We start from the raw sequence: 18140 nt of genomic DNA on the forward strand, positions 1-18140 counted from the left end.
GTCTCCTAGGAACTTCTGTCAGAACACCTGAAATACTTTGGCTTTGAAAATGTTTGGAGTTGTTGTTATAGCTATGTAACCCTTCTGCCAGGCCAAGTTGATAGCAGCAAGGGCCGGGTTCAGTACACAGGGGTTCCCTCTCATCAAAGTAAATACAAAACTGGCTCGAGCCCCCACCCAGTGACCTGGGAAAATCTTACACACCCCCTGGGCGCCTCAATGAGGCAATACTTCCCCTCTCGCAAGCACAGAGTCTCGGTGTAGTAGAGAATCTTTAATAACATGAGGTAAACGACATCAGCGTTAAATTGGGGAAACACCACAACTAGTGTTCATTAACCAAACCATGAGCAAAAACCCACCCCAGAAAATTGGGCCACCTCCTTTCCCTCAGGTTCTTGAGTCCCAGAACCCAAACGTCTCTTGAGTCCAGCAATCCTCAAATCACCCAAAATCCAAAAAGTCCAGCCCCAGAGTTCAAAAGTTCATCTGCAGAGTGTTACTCCCCAGTCTGGCTAAGATATGCCTGTGTGTGGGGGGAAAGAGGTAAGGGGTACCTTACGTGTCCTGAAGCTGACTGCCCCACAGGGCTCTGCTCTGCTACGCTGTCTCACGAACGGCTCTGCTCCACCACGACCGGCTCCGCTCTGCACAGCTCGCCGTCTCACGAACAGCTCCGCTCAGCTCAGCTCAGCTCGCCGTCTCACGAACAGCTCCGCTCTGCACAGCTCGCCGTCTCACGAACAGCTCCGCTCTGCACAGCTCGCCGTCTCACGAACGGCTCCACTCAGCTCCGCTCGCCGTCTCACGAACAGCTCTGCTCAGCTCCGCTCGCCGTCTCACGAACAGCTCTGCTCAGCTCAGCTCGCCGTCTCACGAACAGCTCCGCTCGCCGTCTCACGAACAGCTCCGCTCTGCACAGCTCGCCGTCTCACGAACGGCTCCACTCAGCTCCGCTCGCCGTCTCACGAACAGCTCTGCTCAGCTCCGCTCGCCGTCTCACGAACAGCTCTGCTCAGCTCAGCTCGCCGTCTCACGAACAGCTCCGCTCGCCGTCTCACGAACAGCTCCGCTCAGCTCAGCTCGCCGTCTCACGAACGGCTCCGCTCTGCACAGCTCGCCGTCTCACGAACGGCTCCGCTCAGCTCCGCTCGCCGTCTCACGAACGGCTCCGCTCAGCTCCGCGTCTCACGAACGGCTCCGCTCAGCTCAGCTCGCCGTCTCACGAACGGCTCTGCTCAGCTCACCGTCTCACGAACACGCCGCTGTCTCACGAACAGCACCACTGCACTCTAGATCTTCTGGCTCCCCACTACTTGACACAGTGCTCTTAGTGATTTCAGCTCTTACTGATTTCAGCTCTCAGTGATTTCAGCTCATAGTAGTGGGGGCCTTAGTGCTGGTGCACCATAAGGCCAAAGTGAATGCAGCACAGTGCCTGCAGCAAGACTCTTAATAGACCCAAAATTAGCTCTGACATTCCACAGTGGAGAGAGACAGAGGTGCAATTGGTGCTTCAGGCCCTCACAAAGGGGCCCACACCACCAGGTACTAATACCTGTCTCAAGTCTCTCTCCATTCACAGAGTTTTGGAACCCATGTCCCTTGCCTAGCGAGTGCTACTCAGTTGATGGTGAGTCCCTCCATCATAACAAAAGGCCAAGTACAGTTCCAAGCACAGTTCCCATAATCAGGGTAATAACAATTTACTCTTCCTGCCCCAATAACAAAGACACTGGGGATCCCACAACAGCCAAAGTGACCATTTGGGCAGTTATGGCCTCATTCTAGGCGGGGTGGGTGTGCCTATGCAAATTGAGATCAGCCCCTGAAGTTCTTTTCCACTACTTGCCACACCTCACCACCAGATGTCAGGGTGGAGCCCATCCTGACTCTGCTTACATCCTCCCCCCAGCCGAGAATTTGGCGTCCCGACAAATCATACTCCCTTTATACCAACTCATTGGTTTCCTCCAAAGGGCCTCAGAAAGCCCACTTTGGCTTCCACAATCCTGTGTGCTAAATGTATTGGCTCCTCACTAGTCACCCCAGGTGCATCATAAGTCAACCGTTTTACTGGTCTTATCACCCTGTCTCGTCTATTGAGAATCCCTGTTGCCGAGGTAGGGGGAACATCCTCTTGATTGACGGATGGAGAGGCTTCCTTTGAGGGTCCCTCGACTACGGGCGTAGGCCCCTGCACTCCTAGTTCTAACGCTGGAGGGTCCAAGGTGCCCAGGACATCCTCTACCTGTGTGTCTCCACTGTCCAATAACCTGTGTGTGTCGTCACACGAGGGTCTCATCAGCGGCACAGGGGTGTCAGAAATGGGCCTAAATAATTCCGCCATGGGGTTTAGGGTGGAAGAGGGAAAACTCTCGTTTGGTTCAGCTGATCGAGACTGAAATCTTGTCTCCATCCCAGGATACACCAGGGTTGTGTCTTCCTCCTCAGACTCACTCTCAGATGTGCAGAATAGGGGTAAGTTAGCTGCACGGGGCCCGCTGTCTGTGTTGGATGGCGGCTTTGGTCTAGCACCTCTGTTCTGCCCGGCTGCCCTGTCGTGGCCCGTCTCATAAGGGATGCTTACCAATTCCCCCACAGGGAGCAAAAGGTTTCTATGCACCGTCTTTATTTGCCCTGGACCGTCTTCAGGTTTGATCTTGTAGACTGGCAGATCTCCCAGCTTTTCCATCACCAGGTAAGGTATTGCCTTCCATCTGTCAGCTATCTTGTGTTTGCCAGCAATACCCAAATTTCGCAGCAGGACTCTGTCCCCCGGCTGGAGCTCCTGCGAACGCACTCTAGCATCATATCGATGTTTGTTGCGGTCCGCGTTCTTCCGAGCTGCAGCGGTAGCTAAGCGATAAGCATCCCGCAGCTTTTCTCTTAGTTGGGATACATATTGCTGGTGAGTTTCATAGCTATCTCCATCCTCTGATACACCAAAGCACAAGTCTATGGGTAATCTTGGTTCTCGCCCAAACATCAACAGATATGGGGTGACTCCCGTAGCATCGTTCTTTGTGGCATTGTAGGCATGCACCAGAAATGCGACATGCTGGCTCCAGGTTGCCTTCTGCTCTGGTCGCAAAGTTCCCAACATATCTAATAGGGTTCGGTTGAACCTCTCTGGCTGAGGATCACCTTGGGGGTGATAAGGCGTTGTCCTAGACTTTTTAATTCCTGCTATATTCAGCACCTCCTTCAGAAGGTGACTCTCAAAATCCCGCCCCTGATCAGAGTGTATCCGAGCCGGGAATCCATAGACTGAGAAATATTTGTCCCACAATACTCGAGCGACGGTCGTGGCCCTCTGATCACGTGTGGGATATGCCTGTGCATACCGTGTAAAATGGTCAGTCACTACTAGAATGTTCCCAACATTCCTCTTGTCTACCTCTACAGACAAGAAATCAATGCATACCAGTTCCAAAGGTTTGTTGCTGGTGATGTTCTTGAGATATGCAGCCCTCGTGGGCAGAGTTTTCCTTTGAACACATCGAGCGCAAGTCTCACATTTCCTGCGAACATCTTCAGCCATTCGGGGCCAATAGAACCTACTACGAATAAGTTCCAGGGTCCTCTCCATCCCTAAATGCCCAAAGTCATCATGCAGAGCCCTCATGGCCAGGGCTCTGTACTTTTTTGGCAGCACTAGTTGTGCTCGTTGTTTTTGTAAAGGGTCAGTGGTCATTCGGTGTAGCACTCCCTGAATCAGTTTTAGTTTGGTCCATTCTCTCAATAGTAGTTTACCCTCCGGGTTAGGTGGGACAACCGCAGCTGGGCTTCGCCCCTCCCTTTTGGCAAGTAGTGTATCACGAATGTCAATATCTTGTCGCTGGGCTTCTTGCCAGTCAGCCGCATTGAGCATGGGCAAAGGAGATTGGTCCAAGGCAATATAGTTCACTGAAGCAGAAGGCATGCATTCAGGGGGCAGGCCCAAAGCTTCTGCAACACATCCCTGAAGGCTCTCACGGGCCTCTGGCTCTCGGCGACTCACACTGCAAATAGCTCTCACTCCATCTGTGGGTATCACAGCAACTTCTGGAGCCTGCGGACGCCTGGACAATGCATCTGCATCTACATTGCTTCTCCCTGATCGGTACTGAATGCTGAACTCATAGCTAGCCAAGGCGGCCACCCATCTCTGCCCTGTAGCATCCAGCTTAGCACTTGTTAACACATAAGTCAGTGGATTGTTGTCTGTCCACACCTGGAACTGAGCACCATACAAGTAGTCTCGAAATTTCTCAGTGATGGCCCATTTCAGGGCCAAAAATTCCAGCTTGTGGGTGGGATAGCGAGTTTCACTATCAGACAATCCTCGGCTGGCAAAGGCTACAGGTTTACGTTTGCCTTCCACTTCCTGGTACAGGACTGCTCCCAGACCCTCCAAACTGGCATCAGTATGCAGGATAAATGGTTTGCTTGGGTCAGCAAAAACTAGGACTGGAGCATGAGTTAGGCAAATAATGATTTCTCGAAAAGCCCTTTCACATCTCTCATCCCACCGTGGCCCAAATGGTTCAAATGGGCCATAGTGTCTCTGCACGGGGGGCTTTGGGGACCTCCCCTTATTCTTGGACTTAGATTTGTTCTTGCTGGACTGATGTCCCCTGGTAAGATCATTCAGAGGCTTTACAATTGTAGCATAGTTTTTCACAAATCTGCGGTAGTAGCCACTAAATCCGAGAAAGGTCTTGAGTTCTCTGTAGTTACTTGGACGTGGCCATGTAGTGAGTGCTTCTATTTTATCAGGATCAGTACTCACACCCTCTTGGGACACGATGTGACCCACATACTTCACTGAGGTTCTGCAGAACTGGCATTTGTCAATTGAAAGCTTCAGACCATAATCCTCCAACCTATCAAGCACTTTAAGAAGTCTTTCTTCATGCTCCTCTAAGGTTCTTCCAAACACAATCAGGTCATCCAAATAAACTAACACTTGCAGTAAATTCATGTCTCCCACAACTCTCTCCATGAGACGTTGAAAGGTGGCAGGTGCTCCAGAAATCCCTTGGGGCATGCGTTCAAACTGATAAAACCCTAATGGGCAGATGAAGGCTGTCTTCTCCTTATCTTCTTCTCCCAGAGGGATCTGGTAGTACCCACTTCGAAGATCCAACACAGAGAACCACTGGCTTCCCAGCAAACAGTCTAAGGCATCTTGCACTCGAGGCATAGTGTACTGGTCGACCACAGTACGGCTGTTTAGGGTGCGATAGTCAATACACATCCGGATTTTCCCATTCTTTTTACGTACTACCACAATGGGTGAGGCGTATGGGCTGCGGGACTCTGTAATGATGCCATTCGCAGCCAGCTCTTGAAGATGATGTCGCACATCTTCCATCTCAGAGAGAGCAATCTTCCTAGATCTCTCCCTGAAAGGTCGAGAGTCATGGAGTCTGATATTGTGTTCTACTCCTTTTGCACATCCCACATCCCACTCATTCAGTGAGAACACCTTGGATCTTTCACAAAGTTTCTTCCTCAGGCGATCTTTCCACTCCTCGGACACTGGTGAATCTCCAAAGTCAAACTTTGCTGGGTCTATCATTGGAACTTGAGTTTCCCACTGGGGGGTTACAATTGACTCGGGCTCAAAGAGGTCTGCTATCTTTTGTCCTTGCTTCACAAAAATATCACGACTTGTTTCATTAGCAATCAGTATAGTCACCTCTTCCTGGGCTTCAGCAGGTAGGGTTATGACTCCACCAAGAACCAGCACTCCTTCAGGGAGCCCTCCCTCGGTCGGCTGCTCTACCACTGCTAATGTTCTCTTACTGCCTTTCAGGCAGGTACTCATGACAATCACCTCCTTTTCTGTCATTGCAGGCACCACTAAGGGGATCGGGCCTGTGTACCTCAATGCTCCCACCGGCAAATCAGGCATCACTCTTTTTGCGTCCTCAATTTTTCTGTAGGCTGCGGCACAATGTGTGTGTATCACCAAGGTATTCAGGTATTGGTCCCCTGCTCGTTGTCTGCAGTAATCTGCAAGTACCTTAAAGAGGCTGGAGTTGGTCCCTATTAGCACGGACACATCAGAGACACCTTTAGGGTCGGGGCATATTAAAGCTGCAGTGTCCACCTCCTGTCTTACCCCAGCGATCTCTTCTGGGAATTCCAGGTGTACAATGACATACCCCTGATACGGGTATTCATCCATGCTGAGACCACACAGGCCAAGCCCTGTCAAGGGCTGTATAGGCAGATGCATAAGCATCTGCTGGTAGAAGGACTGGAATATGATAGTCACTTGGGATCCCGTGTCAAGCACTGCTCTACATTCTGTCCCTTCAACCTCTACAGTGACCTCTGCTCGAGGTCCTATCAATCCTGGTGGGATTCGGGTGGCATGGTTCTTCGCAGGGGAGCCTCCAAACCCTGCAGGCCTAGGCGGCTCCCTTCCCAGGCCCTGGGGCCGTTTCCCGACTTTCCCCAGGTGGTCCTCAGCTTTTGGTATACTAGCGGGGGATTCTCTGCATTCTGACACCTGGCAGCAATGTGCCCATCCTGGCCACACCGGTAGCAGAAGGAGGATTGCCCTTTCCTGTGTTGCCGGGGTGGGGCAGAGGTTCTAAATGTAGTCTTCTGGACCGCGGTAACGCGGGGTTCCTTGTACCCTGAAGTCTTTGCTGAATCGATAGTATTCTCTAGTTCAGCCACTTTCTGTGTCAGGACCTGCACTCGTTGGGTAAGTTCCTCTTGAGGATTCACCATCAGCGTCTTGGGCATTCGTATGGATGTTGTGGCAGTTGCCTGGGGTGGCTGAACCTCCCAATCCTCACCAGCTGCCTGCCTCTCTTCCTCCTCTCGGACCTCTTTTATCAGTCGAGAGTAACCCGGTGGATTGTCTTGGCGCTCCCTTAATCGAAGGTGGAGAAGGATTGGGTTCTGATATTGAATTCCCCTCACAATCTGAGCCAATCTAGTCCGGTCCATTTGCTCAACCGCTACTGCTCCCCTCATGATGGCTCTCTGTAATAATTTCTCCAACCTCTGCATGTAGGCAGAAACTTTCTCTCCCTTCTGTTGCCTGGCATTGAGGAACTTGCAATAAACATCCTCTGAGCCCTCGGTTCTCCCAAAGGCATGATCAAGGGCCTCTAGGCAGTCCTTTACCTTGACCCCAGGGTTACTGAGCTTCAGGGTGCGAATCACATCTAGGGCTGGCCCCCTGAGGCACTCTACTAGTCGCCTTCTCTTTTCAGCATCAGGTACTGCCCACTCCTGCAGCATTTCAGTGGTGTGTTCCAGCCAGGGTTCAAATGCTTCCTCCCCAGGTATTGGGGTGGGACCCCCAGAAAACAACCTTAGTTTACGATAGGGGCTTGACTCAGGATGGGGTGGCACAACCTTCTCTAATGCTTGCCCCAAAGCCTTCACCCACTCATCAGGTGATGGAGCAGCCTCCCGGGGTGGGACTCCTGGGTCAAGGCCCAACAGACCCGGCATATCAGCCAAGGTCTTCCCCTCTTTCCCCAAAAAGGCTGACATTTTCTTTAAAAACTCCACTTCAGAGGCAGGGGCTGGTGAGGGCTGGCTCCCAGTAGTTATTACCTTCCACTCACCATCTTCCACTGCTATCGTGCCTGGAACCTGTAGAGGGTCCACAGCCGACGGCAGTTCACACAGTACCGCAAAATCTCCATCCTCCCTCACAAATATGCGCCCACGCATTTTACACTTACTCAGGTACTCAGTGGATGCCCTTAAGGTAGGCTCTATCGAGCCTTCATCGAACGCCTCCGGCACCCCGGTCACCAGGACACAGTTCCTAGGGTTAATATTCATCCCCCTGCACCAATCCTCTAGCAAATGTAGAGCCATTATACAAACTGTAATTTCTTTCCCAAATATAACAGATCAAAACAACAACAACCAGATGCTGGGTTTTCCCAATTTAATGACTCACCTAAGATGTGCTTGCGAGGGGTACTGACCCAGTCTTATCCCGGACGAGCCCCCAAAAATGTAACCCTTCTGCCAGGCCAAGTTGATAGCAGCAAGGGCCGGGTTCAGTACACAGGGGTTCCCTCTCATCAAAGTAAATACAAAACTGGCTCGAGCCCCCACCCAGTGACCTGGGAAAATCTTACACACCCCCTGGGCGCCTCAATGAGGCAATACTTCCCCTCTCGCAAGCACAGAGTCTCGGTGTAGTAGAGAATCTTTAATAACATGAGGTAAACGACATCAGCGTTAAATTGGGGAAACACCACAACTAGTGTTCATTAACCAAACCATGAGCAAAAACCCACCCCAGAAAATTGGGCCACCTCCTTTCCCTCAGGTTCTTGAGTCCCAGAACCCAAACGTCTCTTGAGTCCAGCAATCCTCAAATCACCCAAAATCCAAAAAGTCCAGCCCCAGAGTTCAAAAGTTCATCTGCAGAGTGTTACTCCCCAGTCTGGCTAAGATATGCCTGTGTGTGGGGGGAAAGAGGTAAGGGGTACCTTACGTGTCCTGAAGCTGACTGCCCCACAGGGCTCTGCTCTGCTACGCTGTCTCACGAACGGCTCTGCTCCACCACGACCGGCTCCGCTCTGCACAGCTCGCCGTCTCACGAACAGCTCCGCTCAGCTCAGCTCAGCTCGCCGTCTCACGAACAGCTCCGCTCTGCACAGCTCGCCGTCTCACGAACAGCTCCGCTCTGCACAGCTCGCCGTCTCACGAACGGCTCCACTCAGCTCCGCTCGCCGTCTCACGAACAGCTCTGCTCAGCTCCGCTCGCCGTCTCACGAACAGCTCTGCTCAGCTCAGCTCGCCGTCTCACGAACAGCTCCGCTCGCCGTCTCACGAACAGCTCCGCTCTGCACAGCTCGCCGTCTCACGAACGGCTCCACTCAGCTCCGCTCGCCGTCTCACGAACAGCTCTGCTCAGCTCCGCTCGCCGTCTCACGAACAGCTCTGCTCAGCTCAGCTCGCCGTCTCACGAACAGCTCCGCTCGCCGTCTCACGAACAGCTCCGCTCAGCTCAGCTCGCCGTCTCACGAACGGCTCCGCTCTGCACAGCTCGCCGTCTCACGAACGGCTCCGCTCAGCTCCGCTCGCCGTCTCACGAACGGCTCCGCTCAGCTCCGCGTCTCACGAACGGCTCCGCTCAGCTCAGCTCGCCGTCTCACGAACGGCTCTGCTCAGCTCACCGTCTCACGAACACGCCGCTGTCTCACGAACAGCACCACTGCACTCTAGATCTTCTGGCTCCCCACTACTTGACACAGTGCTCTTAGTGATTTCAGCTCTTACTGATTTCAGCTCTCAGTGATTTCAGCTCATAGTAGTGGGGGCCTTAGTGCTGGTGCACCATAAGGCCAAAGTGAATGCAGCACAGTGCCTGCAGCAAGACTCTTAATAGACCCAAAATTAGCTCTGACATTCCACAGTGGAGAGAGACAGAGGTGCAATTGGTGCTTCAGGCCCTCACAAAGGGGCCCACACCACCAGGTACTAATACCTGTCTCAAGTCTCTCTCCATTCACAGAGTTTTGGAACCCATGTCCCTTGCCTAGCGAGTGCTACTCAGTTGATGGTGAGTCCCTCCATCATAACAAAAGGCCAAGTACAGTTCCAAGCACAGTTCCCATAATCAGGGTAATAACAATTTACTCTTCCTGCCCCAATAACAAAGACACTGGGGATCCCACAACAGCCAAAGTGACCATTTGGGCAGTTATGGCCTCATTCTAGGCGGGGTGGGTGTGCCTATGCAAATTGAGATCAGCCCCTGAAGTTCTTTTCCACTACTTGCCACACCTCACCACCAGATGTCAGGGTGGAGCCCATCCTGACTCTGCTTACAGCTACAAGATATGTTGTATTACTATACCAAGTAGAATGTATTGAAAGTTTTGGAAAAATAGTGCAAAGGAATGAGTGCTGAGTGTTTGGAGTGATGAGAAAAGTTGAATGAGTATGACATTCTCAAATCTGTTCTTTTGCTCAACATAAAGGTTAAAAGACACTTGTTCAGTGTTTCATGACACACTTATTCAGAACACTAAGCTACTGCTGAAAAAACCTGCATTTCAGGAAATATGTCTATGTCACTGAGTCTGAAGCTAGAAATAATGACACCAGTACACTTCTTTTCTTAAAAGTGACTATTTTAACCCTTAAAAATATTTCTACAAATATATCATAGTTTTTTTTAAAAAAATATGGTCACCTTATATAGGAGGCCCATAAAATGATTGAGACATTTATATTTTATTTGATATGTGGTAGTATTATAACATCCCATCTGCATTTATAGACAGGCATACCCCAAATACTTTCCAGCCTACTGTGTTGTTAATATCATTCTCGAAAATAACATCACAGGAAGCTGGTAGAGTGGCTGCACTTATAAAGTTTGCCCAGGCGTAAGAGATGTTATTTCCTTTAACCATTAAACGAAGGTGCTCAAGGTAACAATAGTAAAACTTGGAGAGCAGATTAATCCCTGCAGAGAGCATTTGGAACGATTTACTTAATCTGAATTAAAATTTAACCTCCTTTGTCAAAGATAGGGATGTCTCCTATACAGCAGCACCACTTATTAGACATTCCCTATGGAATGTGAATTATATCAAGCAGTACATGGGCCTTAATTGTGATTACACTTTATTGCCACTTAGACTATTAAGTACTTAAATTACCAGATAACAGAATCTATATTCTTAATAGTAGAAAAGTGTTAACGGTAATTCTACTAAATATTTCAGCCCTGTTCCAACAATCTCGTGGAGGAAAGTTAATGATCATAATCCAAGTAAAGCCCGTCTGAGAAAGTCCCAAGCTGTTCTTGAAATACCTAATGTGCAGCTAGAGGATGCAGGGATGTACGAATGTAAAGCTGAAAACTCGCGTGGAAGGAATGTCTTCAGAGGACAGCTACAAGTGTACAGTAAGTGTGTATCCAGAAAGTACTATGCAACATTTTGCAGTAATTTGTCCATACTTAGGGCTGCAGATACACATGAAATAAAGCTGCAGCCAATTAAAAAAGAATGGGTTCTTTCTTTATATGAAATCAATTTGAAATTATCACTACCTATATTTGTTAGTAAATGACTCATTAAATATTGAGTTGCAAGCAGAGCTGGCTGAAATTGTTTATAACATTTTCCTTCAGAAATTCAACAGAAATAGGGGGTTTCTTCCCCCAGATTTTTTCCCAGTTTTACAGCAGATTGAAACTTCTTAAAACCAGTAATTTAAAAAAAATGGTTGCAAAATATTCTCCTGTTTCTGGACCTCTCAAAATCGTGCTGGCAATAAAAACTACATACTACACCACTCTCTCATGACTTCTGTATATGATACATGTAATAGAAAATCTTTTTTAGAAATGCGATGGAAAGATTTGTTTAATGGTTATATTGCAGTTATTTCTTGTATTCCTCTATTAATCCAAATTATTTTGAGACTGACTTTACAAGGATCAGAAGGAGAGAACTGCTTACTTTCTCAAAAGTCATCTTCAGTGCTTCAGTTCTTGGCACATTCAAACAGTCTGATTTTCAAAAAGTTTTGAACATCTGCCATCTCAAAATCACCCCTTTTAAGGTGTGTCTAGGTGGGCACCCAAAAACTGAAGAACCAAAACTCACTTGTCACTTTTGAAAATTTAGGCCAAAACATTAAAAACTTATGACCTTATACATAAAAAAAACATGGCTATTGACATAGATAGTGTCTACACTGAAGGGGTACAGAGACACAGCTGCACTGCTGCATCTGTGCCGCTGTAAGTTTTCAAGTGTAGACAAGCCCTTTATATCTCATAATGTAGATGACCTTTTGGGGCTAGAAGGAAGTGGTGCATGTCTCATTGCAAAGCTAGGGATCTTCCCTTTTCAAAGCTGATGTAATTTTTTGGAGAAATTACACAGCTGAGAGAGAAAAAAAAATTTGTGGAAAGCTGACTTTAAAATATTATTTCAGGAATGGCACATTTTTACCTGTGTGAGAATATCAGATACCAGCACAGTGTGAGTGTTTACCAGTCAGATGCCTTGTTTCACAGTATTTTATTAATAAATATAGTGTTTTGTTAACACACACTTACTTTTATATCTTTCAATTATATGGGTTTTCACTTTCACCATACCTTGAATCATATATAGTCAGACATCAGAGGTGAAAGAGTCCTACCTCATAAGGTCATCTAGCAAATCTCTCTGCTAATGCAACATTGTTCCATTCAGTACCTTCTCCGGTGTTCTAGACTCATTTCAAATGTCCCAAACAACAGGGTTCTGATACTTCATTTGGAGACTGTTCCTCAGCTTAATGGATCACTCTAAAAAAAAGTATTTCCTCATATTCAGCCTTAATTTTCCCTTTCTTAATTCCATTTGATTATTCTCCACTGAATAGGATAATCACAATAAATAATTCTTCTGTCTTTGGTACTTACATCTTTCAAATATGTATACACTGTTAGGATGGATGCAGTTCATTTTCCTTGTAATTCAAATCTTCCAGTTTTGTAATCATCCCTGTCCCCTCTAGCTTGTTGATGGTTTTGTCTGATCGCACCTCAGGCCTATAATGAATGAGTGTCACAATCTCATTGGATGAGGCTTCCCCTCTTTTCTCATTCATACCTCCTCCAGCCAGGGCCAAGGGCAGTTTTGTGGGTTTTATATGCAAAGGGGTGCTGGGAAGGGCTTGCCCCATTTCTCTCTCAAATGTAGTGGCTTGCACCAGTCTGACTGGGCATGTCATTCATAATGCGATTTCTGCCCTAACCTTCTGAGGTTTCCACTGAAAACAAGACTCCAGGGCTGGGAACCACTCTGATCTCTTCCACAGACAAGAATACAAAACTTCTCCATGTATTGTCAATGGTCTCTGTTAAAGAGTGACAGCCCTTGTTTTTTAGCAATATCATTTCTCTTTCTCCACAATATTTTGTAAAAGCACTCGTGTTCCAGTACATTTTAGCTGAGCTACAAGGTGTCTCCCTGGTTCTCCTCCAATAATAATACTAGCTGTTATATAGCACTTTTCATCAGTAGATCTCAAAGCATTCTACAAAGAAGGTATCATGAGCTTTCATTTTACAGATAAGGAAACAGGCACAGCAGGGTGTAGTGACTTGTCTAAGGTCACCTGACAGGTCAGTGGCAGAGCTATGACTACAACCCAGATCTCCAGAGTCCCAATCCAGTGCTCTACCCACTAATCAGCACTACCTCTCTCATTAGCACGGATGCAGATTCTGTTTTTCAGTAGGAAGCAAATAGTCTTTGGTGCCCATAATGCTGCTCCTGAAGGTCAGGAATCAGTCTACAGAGAACATTTCTTACCTAAATAATGCTGCTATCCCAAACCCCACACCATCATGAGTTCTCTCTAGTCCCTTTATGTTTCTGTGATTGCCAAAAGGCCATTTTTCAACCACAGTCTTTTATGGACACTTTACAGGTTGTGTTAATTTGCAGCCTGTGGAGTTACAGTAGAACAAGCTCTCTAATTTTAAGAAGGGGAGACCTGCTGCAGATTATTGTATTTTACAGCCTATCAAATATGTGAGAAAATGTGATTTAAGAGACCAAATGCAGAGCAGAAATTCACTTACCCTCACTAAGGGAAAGGAGACCCAGGCTAAGGTCTGCACTCTAGCAAGTAAGTACCTGGGGTGGAAAGTAGCACTCATGATTAAAGACAAATTATAAGCACCTACCCATAAGTACTTAAACATACCCACAAATCAGTTAAGGTTGCAGGAAGTGAAGTGTGCCCCCACTGGCCATGGAACACATGATATCACTCCCACTGTCCCGTTCTAGAGACAGCAGCAGAGCCTCAGGGATTCTACAAAATCAGAAATCCATTTTCAGGGCTGGTATGTGGGTTTCTGGTTGAGCAGAGTACAGTTCAGCTAAGTTTTACTATATGGCAATCACAGTTCGCTTTGCTGCTGCTATTGTTATGGTAGAGACAAGGTAGGTGTGGTAATATCTTTTATTGGACCAACTTCTGCTGATGGAAGGAACAAGCTTTCGAGCTATGGAGAACTCTCCTGGGACCAACACAGATCCAACTGTACTGCAGACAACATGGTTATGATGGGATTTTCTAGCATCACTTTGAACAGAGTTTGGTACTATACTTCTTATTTTAAAATACACTTAAATCAAATGATTTATAGTAGAACACATTGTCATGTCTCAGGCACTCGTGTTTCTGGAATAGGAGATGGTTGTCTTAGGGTCACGGGCTCATATGTAAGCCATCATTTCTTACAAGAGAGTTTCTTTTACAGCTTCAGACCAGGTTGCAGCACTAACACTGTCATACTGAGGGTCACACTGATTTACATATGTCCTTAGATAGATACTAGCTTGCTGTCAGTTTTAATCTTACTCAGTTTGCAGTTGCATTTGATCTGGTTCACCAAGGGATATTTTGGGAGTGCCCAGAACACCAGGTCTGCTTGGCTAGTCTGATGCAATCACAAATTCATTTAATTCCTGTTTTACCTAATGCCAACATCCAGCTGTAGTATGATTGTGTGATGCAGCTGATATTTTGGAAATGATCTCAGTGCTTGGCTGAAATTCAGTCCTGAGAGTGACAAGACCATTTAAAAATACATTTTGATAAAATCAAAGATATCGTCAGCAGACCAAATGTACTGGCCTGCACTCCATTTTGAGAGCTGTGATTTTCCCCAAATCATCTGGTCATCCTGTAATTTGCAGTGACTTCTATTGAGGCTCAAATTGATTAACAGTAGAGAGTAAAAAAATGTGTATTTGTACAGGGAAAGTAGATCATTCCCCTTAGCAAACTAGTTAGGGAACTTCACAAATTCTGACTTACTTAGGATCTGTGGAATTTTCAATATGCATTGCAAAAGGATAATTAAATTAGTCATTACTACTTGCTTTCTTAGGTTGAGTGAGTTGATGTAGAAGCACAGGAGGAATGCATTATAGCTTTTCTCCTCTTCTCTTCTTTTCTTTTCTCTTCCCCCTCTCATTTTCTCCCCTTTCTCCTGCCCTTCATTCTTCCCTACCTCTTTATCATCCTTCTTTCATTATTTTGCTTCTATATAGACCCACACACCATGAAAGAGTGGGAAAGGATTTGTGAAATGGAAGAAGGGAGAAATGGTCTGAAATAAATAATATGAAATTCAGGAAGGTCAAATGCAAAGTACTCCACTTAGGAAGGAATAAATCAATCGCACAAATATAAAATGACTGCAGAAGGGGATCCGGGGTTTATGGTGGATATCAATGAGTCAATAAAGTAATATTCTTGCAAAAAAAAAAAAGAACATAATTCTGGGACATATTAGCAGGAATGTTCTAAGCAAGACACAAGAAGGAATTATTCTACATTATTCAGCACTGATAAGGCCTCAACTGGAGTATTGTGACCAGTTCCTGGTGCCACATTTCAGGAAAGATGTAGACAAACTGGAGAAAGTCCGGATGAATGCATGAATGCAACAAAAATTATTGAAGGTCTAGAAAAAATGACCTATGAGCAAAGATTAAAAAAATGGGTTTGTTTAGTCTGAAGAAGAGAAGACTGAAGGGGGACATAAGTCTTCAAGGATGTATAAAGTTGTTATAAAGAGGAGTGTGATAAATGGTTCTTCTTAACCACTGAGGACAGGAGAAGTAGTGATGGACTTAAATGGCAGCGTGGGAGATTTAGGTTAAACATTAGGAAAAGCTTCCTGACTGTAAGGATAGTTAAGCCCTGCAACAGATTTCCTTGGGAAGTTGTGGAATCTCTGTTATTAGAGGTTTTTAAGGACATGGTCTACATAATACTTAGCCCTGCCTCAGTGCAGGAGACTGGACAAGATGACATATCAAGATCCCTTCTCAATCCTAAATGTCTATGATTCTGTGCTGTAGGAGACCACTTTAAATGAAGTGGGCAATTAAATGTTAGCAGTAACATGTGTGACAATGTTGTAATGAGCCATAAAACAAGGTTCTCTTTAATTCCATGGTTTTTAGTGTTCAGCAAAATTAGAAATTTAGGCTCTCTGGCTCATAGTTTGAAGGTGTTGTGCTGGTTTCCTTTGAGGATGAGGGCGGATAGCTCAGATATAGAGTGATTGCTCTGTGAAAATGTTCCTCCACAGGTGATATGGTGTGTTTTTGTCATTTCTCATTTTTCTGTGTGAGTTCATTCAAGAGCATAGTGATTGTCTGGTTTCACACACATTGTTATTGGGGCATTTAGTGCACTGGATGAGGTATACCATGTGTTGTGATAGGCATGTGTGGGACTCATGGATCTTGAAAGGGGCAGTGTTGAAGTATTGATCATTGTCGCAGTGGACATATGTCTGTGGATTTTGCATCTCTTGTTCTGGCAGGGTCTGTGGCCACTTTCAGTTGCTGTATCCTGCTCTGTGGGGAGTTTACTTCTGATGCTTGAAGAGATTTTGGGGTTGTTTGAAAATCTGAAGAGGGGTTCAGAAAAGATTTGTTTCAGGATGTGATCCTCATCAAATATGAGTTGTAATTTTCTGATTGTACCTGGCATGGTTTCTAGTGTGGGGTTGTTGGAGACCCCAGGGTATGGCCACTAGTTAAGTTTCATAGATATTTAGGTCAGAAGGGACCATTATGATCATCTAGTCTGACCTCCTGCACAACGCAGGCCACAGAATTTCACCCACCACTCCTGCAAAAAACCTCACACCTATATCTGTGCTATTGAAGTCCTCAAATCGTAGTTTAAAGACTTCAAGGAGCAGAGAATCCTCCAGCAAGTGACCCATGCTACAGAGGAAGGCAAAAAACCTCCAGGGCCTCTTCCAATCTGCCCTGGAGGAAAATTCCTTCCCGACCCCAAATATGGCCATCAGCTAAACCCTGAGCATATGGGCAAGATTCATCAGCCAGATACTACAGAAAGTTGAGGGGATGGAAGGCCATAAGGGAGGAAAATTCCTTCCCGACCCCAAATATGGTGATCAGCTAAACCCTGAGCATATGGGCAAGATTCGTCAGCCAGATACTACAGAAAGTTGAGGGGATGGAAGGCCATAAGGGTCGAGGAAGTCTCCCTGCTGAAGGCCTAAGGGCTTCTTCTCAACCCCCCTTAATAGAATTCAGGCCTGGCTGGTTTGAGTAAGCTCTTTTGCTCTTAAAACAATGTTGCAGCCGCAGATAATGCCTTATAGTGTAAGGTTTGCTGACGCCAAGTTAAAAATAATAGGAGAGAAACAACTACAAGGCCAGACAAAATGTGCTGGTTGTTTAAGTTGCTAGGAATGCTTGTTAGAGGTTGCAGGAAATAAACATTGTTGTAACCCATATAAAGAAGGCAGAGTATTTGTGCAAAGTTTTAATTGGCTAATGTGTAGTGCAGTAGCATTAAAAAATATAAAAGTGTGTGTAATGACCTGCTCTGGGGTGCAGGATTTGAGATTGTATTTTCCCTGTACCTTGTTTGCAGCTGCAAATAAACTTTTCTGTTTCTCCACCCCGTTGTGATTATTGAGTGAAGCACACCGGGTAACGAACCCCTGCTGTTGTTTTGCCTTTCGGCACTGGGTGCCGGCAACAGGGTGGTAGGTGATAACTATGGTTGTCTGGTCAGTGGGATTTTTGTTGTTGTTTTTTTAATTGAAGCAAGTTCTCCTGGGGTATTTGGGTGGCCCATTCCATGATGTGATCTACTTCTCTGGTGGAGTGTCCTTGCTTGGTGAAGATGGTTTTAAATGTGTTTAGGTGTGTGTCCCAGACTTTCTCTTCTGAGCAAATTCTGTGGTACTTGTGTGTCTGGCTGGTTTTCTTGGCGTGTCCGGGGTGGTTGCTGGATCTGTGGAGGTAAGTGTTATGGTCCATGGGTTTCTTGTATATAGTTATTTGTAGGGTTCCATTTTTGAAGCTGATCATGGAGTCCAGTAAGTTGATGCTGGTGCGGGAATGTGCTAGAGAGAGTTTAATAGATGGGGGGTGGCTGTTGAAGTTGTGGTAGAGGGAATTTAGGTCATCTTACCAGAGGATGGAAATATCATCAGTGTATCCCAGGTATATCATGGGTTTTGTTGTGTATTTTTCCAGAAATTCTTCTTTGAGGAGGCCCATAAAGAGAGTGGCATATTGGGAAGCTGTCCTCATACCCATGGCTGTTCCCATCATTTGGACAAAGTG

The 18140-nt window shown here is 46.5% G+C and overlaps 1 protein-coding gene across 2 annotated transcripts in view; it reads left to right on the top strand.

Moving 5' to 3' along the window:
• The window catches only part of CNTN5 (contactin 5), a 970129-nt gene that overhangs the window by 771124 nt on the left and 180865 nt on the right, over window positions 1-18140 (top strand). For both annotated transcript variants that reach the window (XM_043529333.1, XM_037889811.2), the window contains one exon: window positions 10719-10900. In XM_043529333.1, the coding sequence (XP_043385268.1) occupies window positions 10719-10900 (182 nt within the window). The remainder of the gene's footprint in view (window positions 1-10718; window positions 10901-18140) is intronic.

This window comes from Chelonia mydas, chromosome 1, assembly GCF_015237465.2.
Source record: "Chelonia mydas isolate rCheMyd1 chromosome 1, rCheMyd1.pri.v2, whole genome shotgun sequence".
NCBI classification, from domain to species: domain Eukaryota; kingdom Metazoa; phylum Chordata; order Testudines; family Cheloniidae; genus Chelonia; species Chelonia mydas.